Below are 21858 nucleotides of genomic sequence, written 5' to 3'. Positions count from 1 at the left end.
GTGTAGTGCACTGTAGCTGATCACGATAAGAAAGCATCTGCTAAAATAACACAAAATCTATAAAGTAAATGTTCCAGTCCCATATTTTGCTCAAAAATCAAAAGAATACAATAAGAAATCACATTTTGCTAACTCTAGGCCTGCTTGTAGGACCATTATCATTACCGCAAAATAAAAAAAGAGTCTCGTTCTCATATCATATGTATTTATACATCATGGTTGTACTGCCTTTTATTTATGCTGATTTTGTATAAAACAGATAGAAAAAATTATTGTATTATTGTATTGAGAATCATCATTGAATATAAAGAAGGGGAAAATGTCCTGAAAATAATGTTGCAATGCAAACATTTTAATGGTCCCTAATGAAGGGTTAGTGTTTTTTATGCAAAATCTAATTTATTATTTTCTTTAGATTTTGCAGTGAAGTATGACAGAATACCTTCTTGACAATCATTATGAAATGTACCCCCAATACGATAAAACCTTATCAGGATTAACAAAGGTTGAATACAGGCATAAACAAAATGAATACAGCACATGCAAACTGTGTTTGTAGTGTGGAAACAATTCAATTAGACTTTTCCTTTCACCTTAGATTATAGCTCAGTATTGCAGTAGTGTCTTAAACTGGCCTTTGATAATGACCTCATACATACGTCATCACATTTTTCTCTCTGGATTTACTCTTTGTGAAGATGGATAGTATGAATGTTCCACATTCATTAGGCTTGTAAGTGGATGGTATAATGAGATACTCTCCTGGTTCAAGCTTGAAGAATTTCATAACATTCCTTGCAAAGATAAAAGTCCCACTTTCTGCCACAGGACGTCTGCTTTTGAAGAGCCTGGCTGAGGACTTCCCTGCATCAACATTTGTCTAAATGGAAATAAAATAAAAAACTGTATTTAAGAAACCAAACTGTTATATTAATAATTTGTAATTCATTTATTTACAAACCGAAAAAGTCTAACACTCGAACACTTTTGAGCTCATCAGAATAACACAATTTATGAGTTGCACAATATGAAATTTTATATTTTACTTGCCTCTGGAGGTATCTGTAAAAGTAGAAAAAAAAAAAAAAAGAGAGAATAAAAACACCATATGTTAGTAAAAACAGAATAACACAGATCCATTTTACCACACTACAGTTTTGTTGATACTGACCGCATAAACAGAGAAGCCAATGGCATAGTTAGAATTAAGACTTCTGTGTCTCTCCTCATGTTTCTGCATCAAGGACACCAGTATGTTTTCAGGGCACTGCCCAGTAGCAGAGTCCTCACTGATCCTCACCCGAAACTGAGGGTTGGTCCAGAAAGTGTCTACAACACATCCAGTGAATTAGATCTCTGTGTTATGCAGGCCTAAATCATATGCGTATCTTAAACTACTATTTTTGCTAGTGTGCAATAACTGGTGTAAACATCAGAAAACCAAAGCTCTACTTTTGATTTCATGGGGTCTTTAAAACAGACATGCCATGCAGTGGGTCACTTTAGCTTTTGATGAAATGGTCAGTTGTCACTAGGTTGCTGATGATTTCACTCGCTCCATTCTGAATGGCCTGAGCATATTGATATTAGCTACCTCTATTTTTTATGCAGCCACCAGCTGTGGTCCCAGCATCCCAGCTGCCATTGTAGCATGTAGACGTCCAGTTGCATTCAGAAGAACCATCCAGAAAATCAGGGTGGAGGCAACAAATATCAAGGTCTTCAAAGCTTTTGGTGAAATCCTCTATTGACATCCTACAGTCAAATATGTGTCACTGGTAACATATGATTTAAGTTTAAAATGGCAAGAGATCATTTCTGAAACCACAGTTAATGCCTACCAGAACTCCCCATCATTGGCCAAAGAACGACACCTGGATTGATCCTCTTTACTCACTTTGCTCCACAACGGTGATCTGAAAGTATAATTACACAAACAGATATTACAAAGGACAAGGTTACTTTAGCTCAGCAAATAGCAAGAGTATCAAAGAATCAAAAATTAAGTATTGAAAGAACTCTTGGTATAGTAATTGTAAATCATTTAGTGTTACAAATAAAAAAAATTACAATATTTCAATGTTGTGATTTGTCAGCCTATAGCAGTTGTTCTCAATTGGTTGGTCCCAAGTCAAAAATGGGTTGCAGGTCTGTTCTGAGAAGGTTGTGGATAGCAAGGGAAATACTGTATGCAAAAACTATCTTATTGCTTATCAGGAGGTGAAAATTATTTTTGCAATTCCATTTGGTGACGCTTGTGTCAGAGAAATAGCACAGTTCAGTTTTAATTATTGTGCACTTCTCATATTCAGCAGCCTAATAGAATATCTATGATTGTTCTGTGTTAGCCTGGAAAAAATCACACTTCTGCGGCTGTTTATAAATTTACTAAATTGTCCAATTTTCCTACTCTGTCATCTTAATTATTCATGCATATTCGTGGGACTATGCATTTCATGGTAGTATTAAAAATGTCCAGTTTTTGATTTCAAGCAGTTTTGTTGCTTTTTTATGATAAGCAAATTTGGTACTGTGTTGGGCCACCAAAATCTGGGTCCTGAAGCAAAACTAGTTGAGAATCACTGGCCTAAAGTTTCATATCTGACAGTGGCTCTTACTTGTCACTCCAGTCACCAATCCACTCGCCCTTTCCCCATGGGTTTAACACTCTCACCAGCTTTACTGGTTTTCTTTGGCATGTTACCTGTAAAATACACCATGGCATTACAATTTCAGTGCAAAATACTTAAGGCCAAAGTATACTTCGGTTGTCCACGATTCTGATTGCTCCGCGCACAGTATGCGTGACATAAATTTCGTCATCATCACAGTCTGCGTGGACTGTCCGCATACTGCCTTGACATTCCCAAGTTTATCTGTCTGCATCCTGCTAGATGACAAAGAACACCCACTACACCACACACCGACTCCAAGTAATGCCCTCCTTGGGTCATAAAGCGATTTTATTGGCTAAAATAATTTTTTTAATTCTATGCAATCGCTGTATTTGTCATGTTGTCTTACTGTATAAATCTGACAAATAATTACTTTTAAAGTATTTGTCACATATCATATTATTTAAAACAAAGATATAAATGTTTATTATATAAGATATATATATATATATATATATATATATATATATATATATATATATATATACATACATACACACACTGGTGGCCAGAAGTTTGGAATAATGTACAGATTTTGCTTTTTTGAAGGAAATTGGTACTTTAATTCACCAAAGTGGCATTCAACTAATCACAAAGTATAGTCAGGACATTACTGATATAAAAAACAGCACCATCACTATTTGAAAAAAGTCATTTTTGATCAAATCTAGAGAGGCCCCATCTCCAGCAGCCATCACTCCAACACCTTACACTTGAGTAATCATGCTAAATTGCTAATTTGGTACAAGAAAATCACTTGCCAATATATCAAACACTGCTGAAAGCTATTTGGTTTGTTAAATGAAGCTTAACATTGTCTTTGTGTTTGTTTTTGAGTTGCCACCGTATGGAAAAGACTGGCATGTCTTAAGGTCAATATTAGGTCAAAAATAGCAAAAAAGAAACAGCTTTCTGTAGAAACTCATCAGTCAATCATTGTTTTGAGGAATGAAGGCTATACAATGCTTGAAATTGTCAAAAAACAGAAGATTTTATACAAAGGTGTACACTACAGTCTTCAAAGACAAAGGACAACTGGCTCTAACAAGGACAGAAAGAGATGTGGAAGGCCAGATGTACAACTAAACAAGAGGATAAGTACATCAGAGTCTAGTTTGAGAAACAGATGCCTCACATGTCCTCAGCTGACAGCTTCATTGAATTCTACCCGCTCAACACCAGTTTCATGTACAACATTAAAGAGAAGACTCAGGGGCGCAGGCCTTATGGGAAGAATTGCAAAGAAAAAAACACTTTTGAAACAGAAAAACAAAAAGAAAAGGTTAGAGTGGGCAAAGAAACACAGACATTGGACAACAGATAATTGGAAAAGAGTGTTATGGATCTTAACCCCATAGCGCTTTTGTGGGATCAGCTAGACTGTAAGGTGCATGAGAAGTGCCCAACAAGATATCCATATCTATAGCAAGTGCTATAGAAAGCGTGGGGTGAAATGTCACCTGAGTTTCTGGACAAACTGACAGCTAGAATGCCAAGGATCTGCAAAGCTGTCATTGCTGCATGTGGATGATTTTTTTTGATGAGAACTCTTTGAAGTAGTTTAAGAAGTTATAATGATTAAATTTATTTAAATCTAATTAAAGTTCTGAATATTTTTATTCAAATTGAAATAATATTTTTTTATGTTTTTAATGTCCTAACTATACATTGTGATCAGTTGAATGCCACTTTGGTGAATAAGTACCAATTTCTTATATATATATATATATATATATATATATATATATATATATATATATATATATATATGATACAATGTTTATGTATACAATTTCTCTGTTCTGTTTTCTCCAGTTCACTCACAAGCTAACTGGTTAGCCTATTAGCTTAGCATATGCTAGCTCTACTCTTCATTTTCATCATATTTCTCCTCACTGTTGCCACCTACAGATACAGGGGTGTGATTGTATTCAATATAACTTTTAAACTCACCCTGAAGTGCCTTGAAAAACACTTTTTTTAGCCTGACATATTTCCTACTGAATTATGAAGTTGAGCCAGGACTTGTCGAACAGCCCGTGCCTTTATTTAAAACAACCAATAGGCTTTAGTTTACATCGCAGTCCTAGCACAGCAACACACACACACACACACACACACACACCTGATGCTTCTCATGCTGGAGAGAGCCGGTTGTGGTGTCACCGTCAACCCTGTAGGTGGCACTAGAGTAGGAAGTATGGGATAAAAATGAGAACCTGAAGAAGTTAGAGTTGAGAAGTAAAGTAAGTTCATGTAAGCAGTTGTGTTGCTTTATTCTCTGTTTAAATACACAACATTTTGGTGACGAAGATGCCGTGGAATCTAAGCCAGCCTACACTCTTTCTACAAAATGTGGGGGAGCCGCCGATGCCGTTTAAGGCATGGATTTGTGTTTTTGACAATTACGTCTTGGCTATGAATGAAGAGCTATCAGACACCTGAAAACGTGCTCTGCTGATTCACTGCCTGGGTGCAGAGGGCAGAGACTGTTTTACCAATGAGGACAACGGCATGGTGAAACTACGGATCAGTATGTTGCGGCGCTTAAAGAATAAGTGGCCACATGTGAATTCGGTACTATGGAGGAGGAAATTATCTGGGACCAACTGGTCGAGAAAACTAATTCAACTCGTATACAGGAACATCTACTCTTAGAAGGGGATCTTCCTTTAAAAAAAAGCGGTTACAATTGCAAGCCAAATAGAGACAGCAGTGGCTGAGGTGAAAGTTATGAGCAAGCCAGCAGATGATGCCGTACAAGTGATTCAACAGTCCCGGCATCAGCAGAACAAACTCAGCCACGGAATGGAGAAGAATTCACAGCCGCCACAGGGAGTGCGAGTGATGCATTCACCTGCGTCTCAAGAAAAAGTGTGCTACAGGTGCGGTTCCAAGCAGCATACTGCCAACTTCAAAAGATGTCCTGATAAAGAAGCTCTCTGTAATTCATGTAAAAAGAGAGGACATTTTGCTAAAGTGTGCCATGGAGATAAACACGTAAGTGAGATTTCAATTCCTGATGTGACTTACTATAGAAAGCCCTTATTGTGATTCAAGCAAGATAATGTGTACTGTTCAATTCAGCGTATGTGGTTCAACGCAGAATGTTAAGTTAATGCTGGATACAGGCTCAGCTGTATCAATCATTCCAATGTCAGTATGCACTCAGTATTTCCCTACTGCTACTCTCTCAAAACCAAAGATAAATTTAGTGAGCTATGGTGGTGATGCCATACCTGTAAAGGGATGCTTGGAAGCTGAGATTACATATGGTAATCGATGTACTTCAACAGAACTGTTCATAGTAAATACCAGCACCGCGGTGTTAGGACAAGACATGTTTGCGGCCTTAGAACCGCTGCTGTTAGATGGCCATATTGCTACATCGCCATGCTGCACAATAAATGCAGCTCACACACATATGGAACCTGAGAAATTGGGTTGTGCAAAAGGATTCACACACTTAGTTAAAGTCTGTGCTGATGTGAAACCAGTAAAGCAGAAGTTATGCCATCTTCCGTTTGCAGTGCTCGAAGCTGTATCACAAGAGCTAAAGCATAAAACAGGACGTGATTGAACTGACTGAATTGTCGGAATGGGTCTCACCGATTGTTGTCACTAAGAAGAAAAACAGTAACATACAACTTTGTGTGGATTTGTGAGAACCAAATAGAGCAGTAGTGGTGGACCTCACATGGAAGAAATGTTCGCGGAACTGAGGGGGTCAACTGTTTTTTCAACACTGGACCTTCAAAGCGCCTATCACCAAGTATTGCTTCATGAAGATAGCTGCAGTGTAACTTCATTCATTACTCATGAAGGCTTATTCCGTTACAAAAGAGTACCATATGGACTGGCGTCAGGGCTGAGTTGCTTTCAGAGACTGATGTCGACCATACTTAAAGGCCTTACAGGTGTTCAGTGTTACCTTGATGATGTCATTGTTTCAGGAAAGACTGCTGAGGAACACGACAGGATCTTGAACGCAGCAATTCAACGTCTTGAAGCAGCTGGACTTAAACTGAACTTGGAGAAATGCCACATAAGACATTTCTAGGGCACACAATTTCAGCTAAAGGACTTCAACATGAGCTCTCTCTTCAGGATGATTGTGTGGTAAGAGGTACACACAGACTGTTAGTGCCAGAGATGCTGAGATTGCAGTTCATTGCCTTGGCTCATGATACACACCAAGGTATAGTGAGAACCAAGCAGAGACGCAGAGAACTATACTGGTGGCCGGGCATGGACGCCCAGGTTGAGACTGCCATCAAGTCGTGCGTCACATGCCAATCGCATGACAAGTCAGCGGTCGTTCGCACACTGCCACTCTAGCCTGTTCCCCTTCCAGATGGGGCTTGGGAGAAACTTGCCATTGATATCGTGGGGCCTTTTGACAAAGCTCCGGCAGACTGTCATTTTGCTGTGACCTTAGTGGATTATTTTAGTAAGTGGCCAGAGATAGATTTTATGCCTCAGGTAACCTCTAAAACAGTCACTCAATTTCTTGCGACTGTGTTCAGCCGTGAGGGTAACCCAAAAGAACTCATTTCAGATCATGGATCTCAGTTCATGTCATATGAGTTTGAGATGTTTCTGCAAAACCGAGGTATCATTCATCGAACATCATCTGTGTACTACCCTCGTGCAAATGGGGAAGTCGAATGCTTTAATCGTACTCTTAAGCACACGTTGCTAACTGCTTCTCTGGAGGCCAAAGGATGGAAAGAATTCACAAGGGAATTCCTACAAGCATACCGTGCTACACCTCATTCGACGACTCAGCACTCACCAGCTGAACTGTTACATGCAAGACAAATGCATACTAAACTTAATATCTCAGGGCTCCAGACTTTGCAGCGTCTTCAGTTATCAGGCACGCAGGAGGTTGCAGATCGTGTGGTACATACACAAAGGAAATCCAAAACGTACACAGATTACAAGCGTGGAGTGAATGAAGTATCGTTTCAACAAGGATCTTTTGTTCGAGTGAAACAACCAGGTATTCTTCTAAGTTACAACCTGCATTTTCAAAACCACTAAAGTACTGGAAAATATTGGACTGTACACTTACAAATTGTCTGATGGATGTACTTGGAACGCTTCTCACCTCGCTCCTGTCTCATATTGGAAGGGGGAGAGTGGGGTAGAGGAACTGTCTAACTTTGATTATGACTATACAATGAGAACATTACCAGTGACAGTGGCTAGACGAGCACCAGTATGGGCTCAGGACTATAATGATGAACTAAAGACTGTTCATTGGTTCACTGTAAAAAGGGAACTTCACACGACAGAGTGATAAAGTTAACAAATATCATACAGCCTAGAGTGATGTAATGTAATGTAATGCATTTTGAGCGGTTGCTTTAATGCAGCGGAGAATGTGTTACAAGTTGATGTTAAAATGTTGATGCTTAAAATATTGTTATGCAGTATAATGATGTTCATTAGTTAAGGGAACATTTAGAAGTTGTGTAGAACAAAGGTGAAGACTGTAAGTACAATTGCTTTTAAAAGAGAGCGAGATGTGGTGTCACCGTCAGCCCTGTAGGTGGCACTAGATTAGGAAGTATGGGATAAATATGAGAACCTGAAGTTGAGAAGTAAAGTAAGTTCATGTAAGTAGTTGTGTTGCTTTATTTTCTGCTTAAATACACAACACCGGTGTTCAGTGATCTACAGAAGTCTTACCGCTTTTCCACTGACTTGAGGACCAAAAGATTATCTAATTGATCTGTTTCTACATAACCAGCCAACAAACAAACACAGCACATCATGGTATATGCTTACGTCGAGGCTTGAGCTGTTGTGCACGCTGATGCAGATGAATGAGAAACAAGTGAGGAAAACATCCATCAACAAAAAACAATATAACAATATATCCATGTTTTGAATCATTATACACTAAACATAAATAGAAAAGAACCCTTTCTCGTGATGTAATTCTTAAGAAACTGCAGAAAAACGGCTGCATTAAAAATGAATAAACTCCAGCGAGTTTCCTCGAGTCCAGCTCCCATGTTGGCTTGTCCAATTTAGCAGTGAGCATCCGTATGCCCTATTCCCTTAAAAGAAAACAACCCTTCACTCTGATAGCTTCAGAGGACTGAAATGTATTTGTACTACTTATTTACAACTAAATTTTTAAGTGATTCTTATTGGAAAATCTGTTTGGAACTACACTACAGCATGGATTGTGCTCCCTTCGAATTGCCTTGCGAAGCCATGATCAGCGCCAGTTAGAACACAGCCATGTGCGCTAATCAGATGTAGGGGGAGGGTCTGTTCTCGGTCTAGAAAGCATCTGATTGAACAAAATTATATAATTATGTAATTTTACAAACTTTTCATTTTTTAATCTTTGTGGTTAGGGTTAGGTTTAGGGATAGATGTAGGCGTAGGGACTCAAATAAACACAACAAACAGTGTATGAATGTGACATCCAACTGTTGCAAGGCTTTAGCATTTCGCCTGTTATTTGAAGGGGCGTAACTTGTAGTAGATGTGCCTTATAGTGGGCGTGTCTTATAGTAGTCTTTCAGGACGCAGCAGACCCTTCTTGATTTTCTTGACAAGCGGACAGTCCTCATCTAAGCGCATCATTGGCGCATGCATCTGCGCCTGCCATTGACTGTACTAAAAGTGCATCAAAAAGCAGTCGAAGTGTGCATGCGTCTAACATGCTCGTATTCGCTCACGGTCAAAAGAGTATGCTTTGAGAGGGCAACACGGTCAACCAGGCACAATCCGATCCGAAACGCAGAAAAACGAAGTATACCCAGGCCTTAACATTAGTTAAAAGTCTTTGAACCTGTAGTATGAGCCACAAAATGGACATCATAAAATTATATGTTGGGGTACAATTTTGTCGACATATGTTAGGGTATGATATAAATTTGTTTGAACTCACCAAAAGGTTAATGTTTAATCAGAATCATTTATTAGTTTGTGGTGGTTAATGTTTAATCTGTTGTTTTCTAATCACATTCTACTCTGCTGAAGTGACCCGTTTCATTCAGTGTCTTCAAAGTTTTTATTCAGTGATCATGGTCCCCGTATGCTGTATCAAATGCCACACTGATTTAAATATTCAAAAATTGCTGCCTCAAGAACCATGTAAAGTCTTCTCCAGCACATCCCAAAGACTTTAAATGGGGTTAAGGTTAGGACTCTGTGGTGGCCAATTCATGTGTGAAAATGATTCCTCATGCTCCCTGAACCACTATTTCACAATTTGAGCCCAATGAATCTTGGCATTGTCATCCTGGAATATGCCCATGCTGTCAGGGAAGAAAAAAATGCATTGACGGGATAACCTGGTCATTCAGTACATTCAGATAGTCATCTAATTTTATTGCCGCATAACGTTGCTGAGCCTAGACCTGACCAACTGTAGCAACCCCAGATCATAACACTGCCTCCAGAGGCTTGTATAGTGGGCAATATGCATGACGGGTGTATCGCTTCAATTTTTCCGATAAGCCTCACTAACAAGTGGCTTTCTTGTGTCCACAGAGCTGTTTAGTTCCAATCCTGTAAGTTCTCATCGCATTGTGCCTGTGGAAATGCTCTTACTTTCACTATTAAACATAGCCGTGAGTTCTACTGTTGATTTTTTCAGATGTGACATCACCAAGAGTTTTAGTAACCTCTGATCACAATCATTCAAGATTTTGATGGTTCACCACTATCGTTCCAGGTTTTAATAAAGCGTTGGTCAGTTCTTAACCCAATTCCAGTGATTTCAGCAATCTCCTTAGTTGTTTCTTTGCTTGATGCAGGCCAATAATTTGCCCCTTCTGAAACACAGTAACATCTTTTCCACGAACACAGGATACATTTTCCGACATGGTTGTTTAAGAAATGAGAAGCTACACACTGCATCAGTTAGGGTTAAAAGAATTGTTGCCAGCTGAAACATATTAATCACTGCAATAATGATCCAATCATAGGCTCTTGAATATCTGCTTATTTAAATCCAAACGATGACTTTTTTCTTTCTTTTTTTTTTTTTGGCCTGGCAGTGCAGTTAAAGGGAGATTTTCTTACATTATAAGTCTGTCAATATGGTTGTGTTATAATTTATTATAATATAATTAGATATTATCAGTGTAACTATCAAAATCAACCTCAAGCTCTTTGAAAATATTTCCAGGAGGGAACGAATACAGACAGAACAGAGCCTTGAGGGCCTCTAAATGCTTGAGAGAGCTACATAATGTTAAAGCAAGTACAGGGAGTCAAAAAAGTTTCAAACAAAATGGTGTTTATATGATCAAGTGAAACTAGAGATGTTACATGGTTAACAAAGTCAGAGAGGGTCTTTAGGAATATTCAAACTGATAGAATGGCATGGAAATTTCAGTTCCCTATCTGTCACTCACTCGATGTTGTGTCGATGTAGTGACACTAGGGGTCACTCTTGGGAGCCCCAAACACCTCTGCTTTTTTGAAAAAAGGCCAATGAGAATTGGCGAGTGGAATTTGCATGCCATTCCCCTGGACATACGGGTATAAAAGGAGCTGGTATGCAACCACTCATTCAGATTTTCTCTTCGGAGCCGAGCGGTTCTATTCATTGAGCTGAATTCATACGTCGAGTTCATTCACCTCTCTCTGCTGGATCTTACGGCACATTTTAGCGGCTTCTCCCCCTCTGCATCTGTGGTTTGCAGAGAACGCTCCTGGGTGCTTCGGCAGAACATTTAGAAGAGTATATTCTAAAAGAGTATATTTTCTTTCTGAAAGAGCGGCACACACGGACCGTCTTTTTAAAGATGCCTTTCCATTTGTGTGTTATTCCTGGCTGCGGTCGTTATTTCTCCGCTTCCGACGGCCACGATCGCTGTCTTACGTGTCTGGGTACTGCCCATGTGGAGACATCGTTCTTGGATGAGTCATGTCCTCATTGCGAGAACATGACCATGGCAATGTTGCGGTCGCGACACCACCCCAGAGGTTCCCCACACCAGTCTTTATACCTATGCGTTTGAGGCCGCATTGGTTAGCACTGGGGGAGATTTGGGGACATCAATGGGACCACCTCCGCTGGGTATCCCCCCACGGACCTCCCATTCCCCAGCACGCTCACTTGCCCCGATCGGGCTCTCGCACGAGACCGGCGGCTCGTCTCAGCACGAGTTCGACTTCTCGTTTGGAGCTCCGGAAGACATTGAGTTAACGAGCGCAGCATCGGAGAGCGGGCTCGTCCAGTCTGATGCAGAGGTTTCGGCTCGGCTTGTCCCTGGACTCAGCACGGCCACAGGGCTCGAGTCCCCTCGACGTGGAACCTCGAGCTCCGCCCCGCCGCGAGGCCCCACCCGCCCGTACGTCCGACGTGATCATTCCCTTAGTCCCCCTCACCCGGAGTATGGCCGCATGGCCCGTGCTTTCCAAACTGTCGCGATGGCTGACAAGACAGTCCGACTCGGCTACGCGATTCAGTTCACCAGGCGCCCGCCCAGGTTCAGCGGCATCCGCTTCACCTCGATGAAGGGCGAGAATGCCACTACCTTGCGTGCGGAGATCGCTACCCTTCTGTGCAAGGGTGCAATAGAGCCTTTCCCTCCAGCCGAGATGAAAAAAGGGTTCTACAGCCCTTACTTCATTGTACCGAAGAAAGGTGGTGGGTTGCAACCAATCCTGGACCTGCAAGTACTGAACCGGGCTTTGCACAGACTCCCATTCAAGATGCTGATGCAAAAACACATTCAAGCGAGCGTCTGACATCTAGATTGGTTCGCGGCGGTAGACCTGAAGGACGCGTACATTCACGTCTCAGTCTTACCTCGACACAGACCCTTCCTGCGGTTTGTCTTCGTAGGCCAGGCATACCAGTACAAAGTCCTCCCCTTCAGCCTGTCCTTGTCCCCTCACGTCTTCATGAAGGTCGCAGAGGCTGCCCTTGCCCCGCTAAGGGAAGTGGGCGTCCGCATCCTCAACTATCTCGACGACTGGCTAATCCTAGCTCACTCTCGAGAGTTGCTGTGCGCACAGAGGGACCTCGTGCACCTCAGCTGACTGGGGCTTCGGGTCAACTGGGAAAAGAGCAAGCTCTCCCCAGTTCAGAGCATCTCTTTTCTCAGTCTAGAGTTGACTCAGTCTCGATGACAGTGCGCCTCACAAACAAGCACGCACAGTCGGTGCTGAACTATCTAAAGGCATTCAGACAGAGAACAGCGGTTCCACTGAAACTTTTTCAGAGGCTCCTGGGGCATATGGCATCCTCAGCGGTGGCCACACCACTCGGGTTGATACATATGAGACCGCTTCAGCACTGGCTTCAGACTCGAGTCCCAAGATGGGCATGGTGCCGCGGGACACATCGTGTGGCCATCACACCGATCTGTCACCGCCTCTTCAGCCCATGGACCGACCTTGCCTTTCTATGGGCAGGGGTTCCCCTAGAGCAGGTCTCCAGGCATGTCATGGTTACAACAGATGCCTCCAAGATGGGCTGGGGCCGTATGCAATGGGCACACAGCCGCTGGCTCTTGGACTGGCCCGCGGCTGCGTTGGCACATCAACTGCCTAGAGTTGTTGGCAGTACTGCTCGCCTTGCAGAGGTTTCGGTCATTGATCCAGGGCAAGCACATGTTGGTCTGGACAGACAACACAGCAACGGTAGCTTACATCAACCACCAAGGCGGTCTACACTCCCATTGCATGTCACAACTCGCCTGCCGTCTCCACCTCTGGAGTCAGCAGTGCCTCAAGTCGCTACGAGCCACTCACATCCCGGGCGACTTCAACACCGCAGCGGATGTGCTGTCATGTCAGGTTACCCTCAGGGGAGAGTGGAGTCTCCACCCTCAGGTGGTCCAGCTGATTTGGAGTCAGTTCTGTCAAGCACAGGTAGACCTGTTTGCTTCCTGGGAATCCTCCCACTGCCCGCTGATACGCCCTGACTGAGGCACCCCTCGGTATAGATGCGCTGGCACACAGCTGGCCCCCTGGACTATGCAAATACGTGTTTCCCCCAGTGAACCTACTCGCACAGACCCTGTGCAAGGTCAGGGAGAACGGGGAGCAGGTCATCCTGGTAGCACCCTACTGGCCCACCCAGACATGGTTCTCAGATCTCACGCTCCTCGCGACAGCCCCCCAGCGAATTCCCCTGAGGAAGGACCTTCTTTCTCAGGGACGGGGCACCATCTGGCACCCGCGACCAGACCTCTGGAATCTCCACGTCTGGCCCTTGGACAGGACACAGAGGACTTAAGTGGCCTACCGCCCACGGTGGTAGACACGATCACTCAGGCTAGGGCTCTCTCTATGAGGCGCCTGTATGCCTTGAAGTGGTGTCTGTTTGCTAAGTGGTGTTCTTCCCGACCGGAAGACCCCCAGAGATGCGCAGTCAGATCGGTGCTTTCCTTCCTGCAGGAGAGGTTGGAGGGGCGGCTGTCACCCTCCACCTTGAAGGTGTATGTAGCCACTATTTTGGCTCATCACGATGCAGTAGATAGTAAGTACTTGGGGAAACACGACTTTATCATCAGGTTCCTAAGAGGCGCCATGAGGTTGAACCCCTCTAGACCGCACTTCGTTCCCCCGTGGGACCTCTCTGTAGTCCTTCAGGGTCTATGGGGAGCTCCCTTTGAGCCCTTGGAGTCAGCTGAGCTTAAGGCACTCTCTTTCAAGACTGCCCTCCTGACTGCGCTCACTTCCATCAAGAGGGTAAGGGACCTGCAGGCATTCTCTGTCAGCGAATCGTGCCTGGAGTTCAGTTCGGGTTACTCTCACGTGATCCTGAGACCCTGACCGGGCTATGTGCTAAAGGTTCCCACGATCCCTTTTAGGGATCAGATGGTGAACCTGCAAGCACTGCCCCAGGAGGAGGCAGACCCAGCCTTGGCGTTGCTGTGTCCGTTGCGAGCTTTATGCTATATTTGGATCACACGCAGAGCTTTAGAAGCTCCGAGCAGCTCTTTGTCTGCTTTGGTGGACAGCGGAAAGGAAGCGCTGTCTCCAAACAGAGGATCGCCCACTGGGTCATTGACACCATCATTATGGCATATCAAGCTCAGGACATGCCGTGCCCTGCGGGGTTATGAGCCCATTCTACCAGGAGTGTGGTGGCCTCCTGGGCCCTGGCCACTGGCACCTCTTTGGCAGAGATCTGCAGAGCAGCGGGCTGGGCAACACCCAACACCTTTGCGAGGTTCTATAATCTCCAGTTTGTTTCAGTTTCGTCCCGTGTAGTGGCAGGCACAAGCAGGTAAGTTCCAGGACAGCTGGCCGGGTGTACCGCTTGCACATGGCGCCTTTCCCCTCCCTTGAGAGGAAGACGTGCGCTCTTGACTCCCATTAGTGTTCACAGACTGTGATCCCTGGATGACTTCCTCCTTAGCCCTGTAAGCTCAGTAAGTGCGCTGGTAAGGCCCTGTACTGAGGTAGGTACTCCGCATGCGGTGGTTCCCTATAGGTAACCCCATGTGTTATATCTTCTGTAAAATTATTTCCTTATTGGTAAACTACATCTTCCTTGAGCAGAGGGCCCTCTGCTCTGGTCGCCATGCTTGTAGAAACTCCTCCCCCCTTGCTTAGGACCTACCATGTGACTCTCCACATGACATACTTCCGACAAGACTCGGTAAGACCATATGATGTATTTCCACTTGAAGTACCCCCCCCCCTTTTTTTGGGCGGGGTGTGGTCTCCGCGGTGTCTTCCCCTTGGGAGTGACACACCCCCGATGTAGACACTTAGGGCTCCCAGTCAGTTAACAAATTCCACTCTTTTTGGGGAGAAAAGAGAAGGAAAAGAGGCCTCAGCTGGGCCAGCCTGTTCACCTATTCATTGGGCAGTCGACAGAGCAGTCTGCCCATCACACACTGCCACTTCACGTAACACCATTCAGATAGTTGTGGCGTTTTGTATAGGGACCCCTAGTGTCACTACATTGACACAACGTCGAGTGAGTGACAGATAGGGAACGTCATGGTTACTTTCCTAACCTCCGTTCCCTGATGGAGGGAACGAGATGTTTGTTTCCATCTTGCCACAACGCTGAACAACCCGCTGAAATGGCCGGGACCTGGTCTCGGCTCCTCAGCACAAAACCTGAATGAGTGGTTGCATACCAGCTCCTTTTAAACCTGTATGTCTGAGGGAGTGGCATGCAAATTCCACTCGCCAATTCTCATTGGCCTTTTTTCAAAAAGGGAACGGTGGTTACGAAAGTAACCATGACGTTATTTTCCCAATATCATTTCATCTTGGGTGTTTGAAAAACTCTAGGCTGTGCTCAAATGACTGATTTAAAAATGTCTTATTGTTAAGATCAGATAGTTTTCATTTGTTTTCATTGAGAAGTATTTTTTTTTTTTTAATCTGCTGGCATTTCTCAGATGGGGACTGGAACTGTCAAAGGAACCATGTTTAGTTTTCTTGCAGTTACACCAATGAACAGAACAAACTGTTATTAAAAAAAATCGTGTTTTTTATTATGTCAGATGACCTGATACCCATTTAACACTCAAATGAATGTTAGATTAAATGGCTTGATGCAGAGATATATTAACTTGAAGGAGGTGGGCCTATAAGGAAGATTGGAAGGTAGCTCACCAAACTGGCTTTAAAGAATTGGGTTATTTTCCAGCTATGAAATGTAATCTGATGCCACTGTGAGCTGAGATTTGATTCTGTGCAGACTCACCTTGAAAACCCCTGTCACTGTATACGCATGACCCTGAACAATGCCATTAGGTAATACAGTGTTTTCAGATGTTTCCTGATATGGAATAAAAACAGACATTAAGTCAGTAAATCTACCAGATAAAATATGTATAAAACAACAACAACAACAACAACAAAAACATTAGATACTGTGAACAACATTTTTTGTTCACAACAGTAACTTCATGAATTTCACGAAAACATGTCCAGGTTATATAAATGTATCTATTGCATCAAAATCAATCAATCAATCAATCAATCAATCAATTAATCAATCAATCTATCTATCATCTGCACATACATACATGCATACTCATTCACAAACTAATATCAACACAAGCTTAATTAACATCATGAATTATAATATTATATCATATTTTCTAAATAAAAGTGTATCAAAATACTAACATTACATGAAAGCACTTAAAAGTACCAAAGTCTACGCCCCTGAGTTGATATAAGCAAAACATAATATCTTATTTCTTTCTATTGATTTAAGAGTGAAATATCACCCTTAAATATATGTTCTACACAGATTTTGTGCGATTCATTTATAGAGTTTATAACCCTTTGGACTCTTTAATGTAAAACCTATTTGAAATGATTATATAATAGTTTTATTTTGGCATGATGTCAATATCTTTCACTGTAATAAAAGTTTCCAGGATGAATACACTGCTTACCCCTTGAGGAGTGCCGCAGCCCATCAGGGCCTTTGCATTGACTGCACGGTCCATCAGGTTCCATAAATCATCGGGAGCTGTTTTCAGTTCATAGTACATGTGCACCCCACCAGTGAAGTCCATTAGGCCCTCAGATACATAACCAGCGTTCATGTCAGCGTAGGAGCCGCACACCCTGTAAATGCTGTTAATGTAGCTATGTGGCCAACAGTATGTGGACACCTTCTTCTAAATAACAGGTTTGGCTATTCCAGTAATTACAGTGCAAAGAAAGAAAGAAAGATGAAATAAGAATATGATAATTTTAACAGAATGTAGGCTACTGTTACTTACTTTGCATAAGCTTTCTCCAGCAAGGCAGGCCAAAACTCATTTTTTGTTTTTGAATGCACAAAAATTAGCTTGCCATTGATTGTTGGCAGTTTGTCATCAATGACAACATCAAACCATTTCCCAAACCGCCAGAACTGTAAGATTTAAGCAGAACTGTATTGATAAAACAAATTTAAAAAGAAATAAATAACAACAAGCAAGATGATGGAAACATGCCTTGCATGGGCTTAAAGGAATAGTTCACCCTAAAATGAAAATTCTCTCATTATTTACTCACCCTTATGCCATCCCGGATATGTATGACTTTCTTTCTTCAGTAGAACACAAATAAAGATTTTTAGAAGAATTTTTCAGCTCTTTTAATCCATACAATACAAGTGAATGGGTGCCAACATTTTTAAGCTCCAAAAATAACTTAAGTCAGCATAAAAGTCAATTTTACTAAAAAATTATCCTCCCTGCTCAGTCAATCTAAACTTTAACATTCTTCTTGTGTTTTTGGTGATTCACATTCTTCATGGATACGACCTCTACTGGGCAGAGAGAAAAATTTCTAACAAAAATTGACTTAAATATTGACCTGTTTCTCACCCACACCTATCATATCACTTCTGTAGATATCGATTTAACCACTGGAGTCATATGGATTACTTTTATGCTGCCTTTATGTGATTTTTGGAGTGTCAACATTTTGGCACCCATTCACTTGCATTGTGAGGACCTGCAGAGCTGAGATATTCTTAAAAATCTTAATTTGTGTTCTTCAGAAGAAAGAAAGTCATACACATCTGGGATGGCATGAGGGTGAGTAAATCAGATAAATTTTGGGTGAACTATTCCTTTTTTAAGGACTGATAATATGATTTTCAAATACAGAATACAGAATATTCAAGGGACAATTATATTGACAAGGACAAAATAACTCACTCTGAAGTGAAATATCCCTGCATAATCTTTACTGAATGACTGGTTAGTTGGCATGACCTGGTCCACAATGTCCCTCTGAAAGGTTAAAGCCCCAACTGAGGCAAGAAACCAGCAGTTCCCTAAGCAAAATAAAGTTAGCAGAATGTGTCTTTCAATTAATTTCAACACTACAGAAATACCCTAGGCATTATTTCTTTTGAGAAAGCAGTTGTGTCAGAGTGATTTATATTACAGAGTGGTTCCAAAAGTATTTGCACACTTTCAGATATTTAAGACACACTTAAAATATATGCAATGCAATGCATAAGATAACAAAATATTAAACCACGTGGCATCTGCAAAGAAATGATGCTAGATCTTTTCTCAGAACTAACTTCACTTTTCTTAGCCATTTTACTTTTAACCAACCAACTGGCCTCAAGGTAATTTTTGGTGAATGCAATAAGTCACAGAGGTGTCCTAGCAGAACTACCACAGGTATAGATCATTAACTAAGGACATGTTCCAAAAAGGTTGACAAGAAAAAGGTGTCCAAATAATTTTCTGTATTAATTTTTAATACATACAAATTTAATACATAATCCATTGTTTTATCATCTGAAACCTAACAAACTGTGAAATGTTTTGTTTGTGATATATATCTTTAAATAATGCAAAGGCATTCATATTAAAATCTGCTTGGTAGATATCACTCAAAAGCCCAGGCTTAATGGACTATGTAAATACTATAAATAATACATTAATAAACATACCTAAATAGGATCCTTGGGAATAGTCAAACCTGGACACCCCATCTACAATGAGCTGAGGGTCTGCCACTATTTTCTAAGATGTGGGAATAAACACAGTACATTTCAAAATTTGGCCTCTGCATTTAAAAAAGTAAGACATCTAGACCTATGTTATGTATTGTGTCTGACTGATACCAACAATGCTGGGAAATTTCATAGGTGGACCTGTTAAGACAAGCCCTCGGAGTTGTGAATGGAAGCAAGATGTTTTGCAAAACTTGAATGCACATCATTTTAACAACATTCTTTGAGATTCTGTAAGGCAACAATACATTTGCCCCACTACACAGTTAGCTTTCTTTAAACTACACCCTTTTAGCAGAACAATGCAGAACTACCAGTATGTTTACTTTTGAAGTCATTTTGAAAGTCTTAAGAATATGGTCATTTAGAACTGGTAACTTACTGATGGCCTCAACCACTTGACTTGGTCATGTTTTAATTCAAGCGTCATCTGTGGGTCAATGGAGCTGCTGTCTGGAGGGAACTTCTCATCAACATATCTCTGTTTATTGATGAAGCAGTTCTTGAGCAATTCCAGATAGTCCTGATCCAAGAACTTTATAGGCTTTGTGAGAGAGCCCATTTCATCTTTCGTGGTGGGTTCATTCCGGGGTGGTTTGTTCACACGAGGTGGAGGCATTGCTTATAGTTCTGCTTTTTTATATACAACAAAAATAAGGTAAAGATGTAATATATGTCGTACTGTGAAGTTGACATAAAAAATAAACAATGAAATCTAGTTTTACACATGAAGTAAGATTATTTGTTAAAAACAAATAAGTCTAGACCTACACAGTATATAAGGTCTTTAAAAACAATTTTTTTTTTTTTTTAAACTGTCTGTAAGAAAAGGGAATTTAGACTTGTTAGACTTGTTTGGGATGTGTAATGTTGTCCCTTTGTTAGTCATATTTTGATAGTTACTCATAGACTTACATATAAATTAATGAATAATTTAAATTAAATGACAAAAATGATATACTTTACCTTCAAGGATACAATTAATCGGCAACACTGGGAGTTCACCTAAATGAGCAGCACTCTTCTCTTTTTGGGTTTGACTTATAAAGTTTTTTCCTGCCTTTGGCTCTAGTATTCCGTGTTCAGGCAGAGGGCTGTATTCAGGAAGTGTGCAGTGTTATGAAGTGTTTTGTTTCTTACGTCACTACTCTGACATACCATTGCATAAAGAGAAACTTCCAAATTCCTCCCATCTACAAAACTGCAAAACACTGAATACCACCTTGACTATAAACTTACTTTTCAATACCCAAATGCTTGACTAACTAAGATAAGATAGACTGACTTTGTTCAGATTTTTTTTTTTCTTTAACCACATGAGACCTCTGTATGATTGTTATGTGCATTTTCCATTCCTCTTTTTGATTTGTAACTAGTAGCCCCTAAGAAACATACAAAATAGTTTTGTTTTTTTAGACAAAATAGTTTTCCTAAAAATGTATGTCCTCATATGTGGACAATAAGACTAAGTTGTGAAATTTTAAACAATATCAAGACACAGAAATTATTATTTTTTTTAATCAAATTGTTTATTATGTTTCCAGGAGTGTTAGTTATTCATGTCTTTGAGACATTACAGACATTACATCAGAAATTAGCATAATTCATTTTGATTCAAAGTAATGTCCAACATCATCCAATCACTGCCAACCATGTTAAAATAATTGTATACATTATAATATTCTGAATCTATGCACTGATTACCATTGTCCTATTCCTGCCAAACATGTTGAGTGCTCCAGACATCATCTGTAGCCTGAAACTGAACTTCTGGTCATTATTTTAGGAGTGAATGCCCTTATCTCAATAAAGCTCTATAGGATGCTCCCTATTTAGTGAATGACTCAACCTCTAGTGTGCGGTCTGTCTGCACTGGTCTCAAAACAGTTTGAAGTGGTGGTGGCGTTGTTGACTAAAGCACTGAACTGGTAAGTAGAAGGTTGTTGGTTCAATCCCCACAGCCACCACCACTGTGTCCTTGAGCAAGGCACTTAACTCCAGGGTGCTCCATGGGGACTGTCCCTGTAATAAGGGCACTGTAAGTCACTTTGGATAAAAAGCGTCTGCCAAATGTGTAAATGAAAAGCACCTTATTTTCATCCTAACTCCATATAAAGCCTCTGAAAGTGAAATTTTCCAGTTTTTGGATGCATCCATTGATTCTCAATGTGATAATGCACAGTGAATATAAGATATTAGGGATGTGCGCAAAGCCGAATACCCTATTCGGAAAGGCATGGATAATGACTTCCAAATGAATAACGGATTCATCTGAATAATATAAAAAAATATTTGTATGACTGATTATCCAAAAAGCACAAGGATAAAGTGATATTTTAAATGAACATATTCAAAAATTACAATGGATTTATGAATCAGTTCAGCCAATAATTCTAAAGTGTAAACCTTATGAATGAAAATGTGCACAGTGTGATTTCAGATCGGATGGCCGCTGTCTCGACTCAATTTGCGGTCTCTGTTAATTGTGCGAGTCTGGAGCTTGTCAAGTGTAGCATTAACTAAGATATAACATCATGTACACTTTCCACTTCTTGAAATGTCTATGTTAATGTATCACACGATTCACACGTGATTCTCATGTATTTATTTATAGTCTAAACCTGAGCGCAATGTTAAATTCCTGACCTGAAGTGATGATTTCACGTCGGAGCTCGTCTTTCCATGCCTTAAAGTTGACCATATTTATATCCACATCAGCGATTAAGAAAATTATCAGGTTAA

At 41.1% G+C, this 21858-nt stretch overlaps 1 protein-coding gene across 2 annotated transcripts; it reads right to left on the bottom strand.

The window, feature by feature from the left end:
* Positions 1 to 201: 201 nt before the first annotated feature.
* Positions 202 to 20230, bottom strand: zgc:162184 (uncharacterized protein LOC559822 homolog). Of its 2 annotated transcripts, none has more exons than XM_051722901.1 (13): positions 20083 to 20230; positions 19499 to 19746; positions 19054 to 19126; positions 18302 to 18420; positions 17375 to 17508; positions 17042 to 17216; positions 16339 to 16413; positions 2619 to 2704; positions 1842 to 1916; positions 1595 to 1755; positions 1172 to 1329; positions 1051 to 1062; positions 202 to 880 (listed from the first exon to the last, which is right to left on the bottom strand). In XM_051722901.1, the coding sequence occupies exons 2-13, from the start codon at positions 19733 to 19735 to the stop codon at positions 650 to 652; spliced, it is 1536 nt and encodes a 511-aa protein (XP_051578861.1). In that variant the 5' UTR covers positions 19736 to 19746; positions 20083 to 20230; the 3' UTR covers positions 202 to 649. The 2 variants fall into 2 exon arrangements, with proteins under 2 accessions (XP_051578861.1, XP_051578862.1); XM_051722902.1 differs by having other exon boundaries at positions 19499 to 19749; positions 20083 to 20214.
* Positions 20231 to 21858: the final 1628 nt, after the last annotated feature.

The sequence above is a fragment of the Myxocyprinus asiaticus genome, chromosome 17, assembly GCF_019703515.2.
Source record: "Myxocyprinus asiaticus isolate MX2 ecotype Aquarium Trade chromosome 17, UBuf_Myxa_2, whole genome shotgun sequence".
Classification (NCBI taxonomy): domain Eukaryota; kingdom Metazoa; phylum Chordata; class Actinopteri; order Cypriniformes; family Catostomidae; genus Myxocyprinus; species Myxocyprinus asiaticus.
This window is presented reverse-complemented; position numbering and strand designations above follow the sequence as displayed.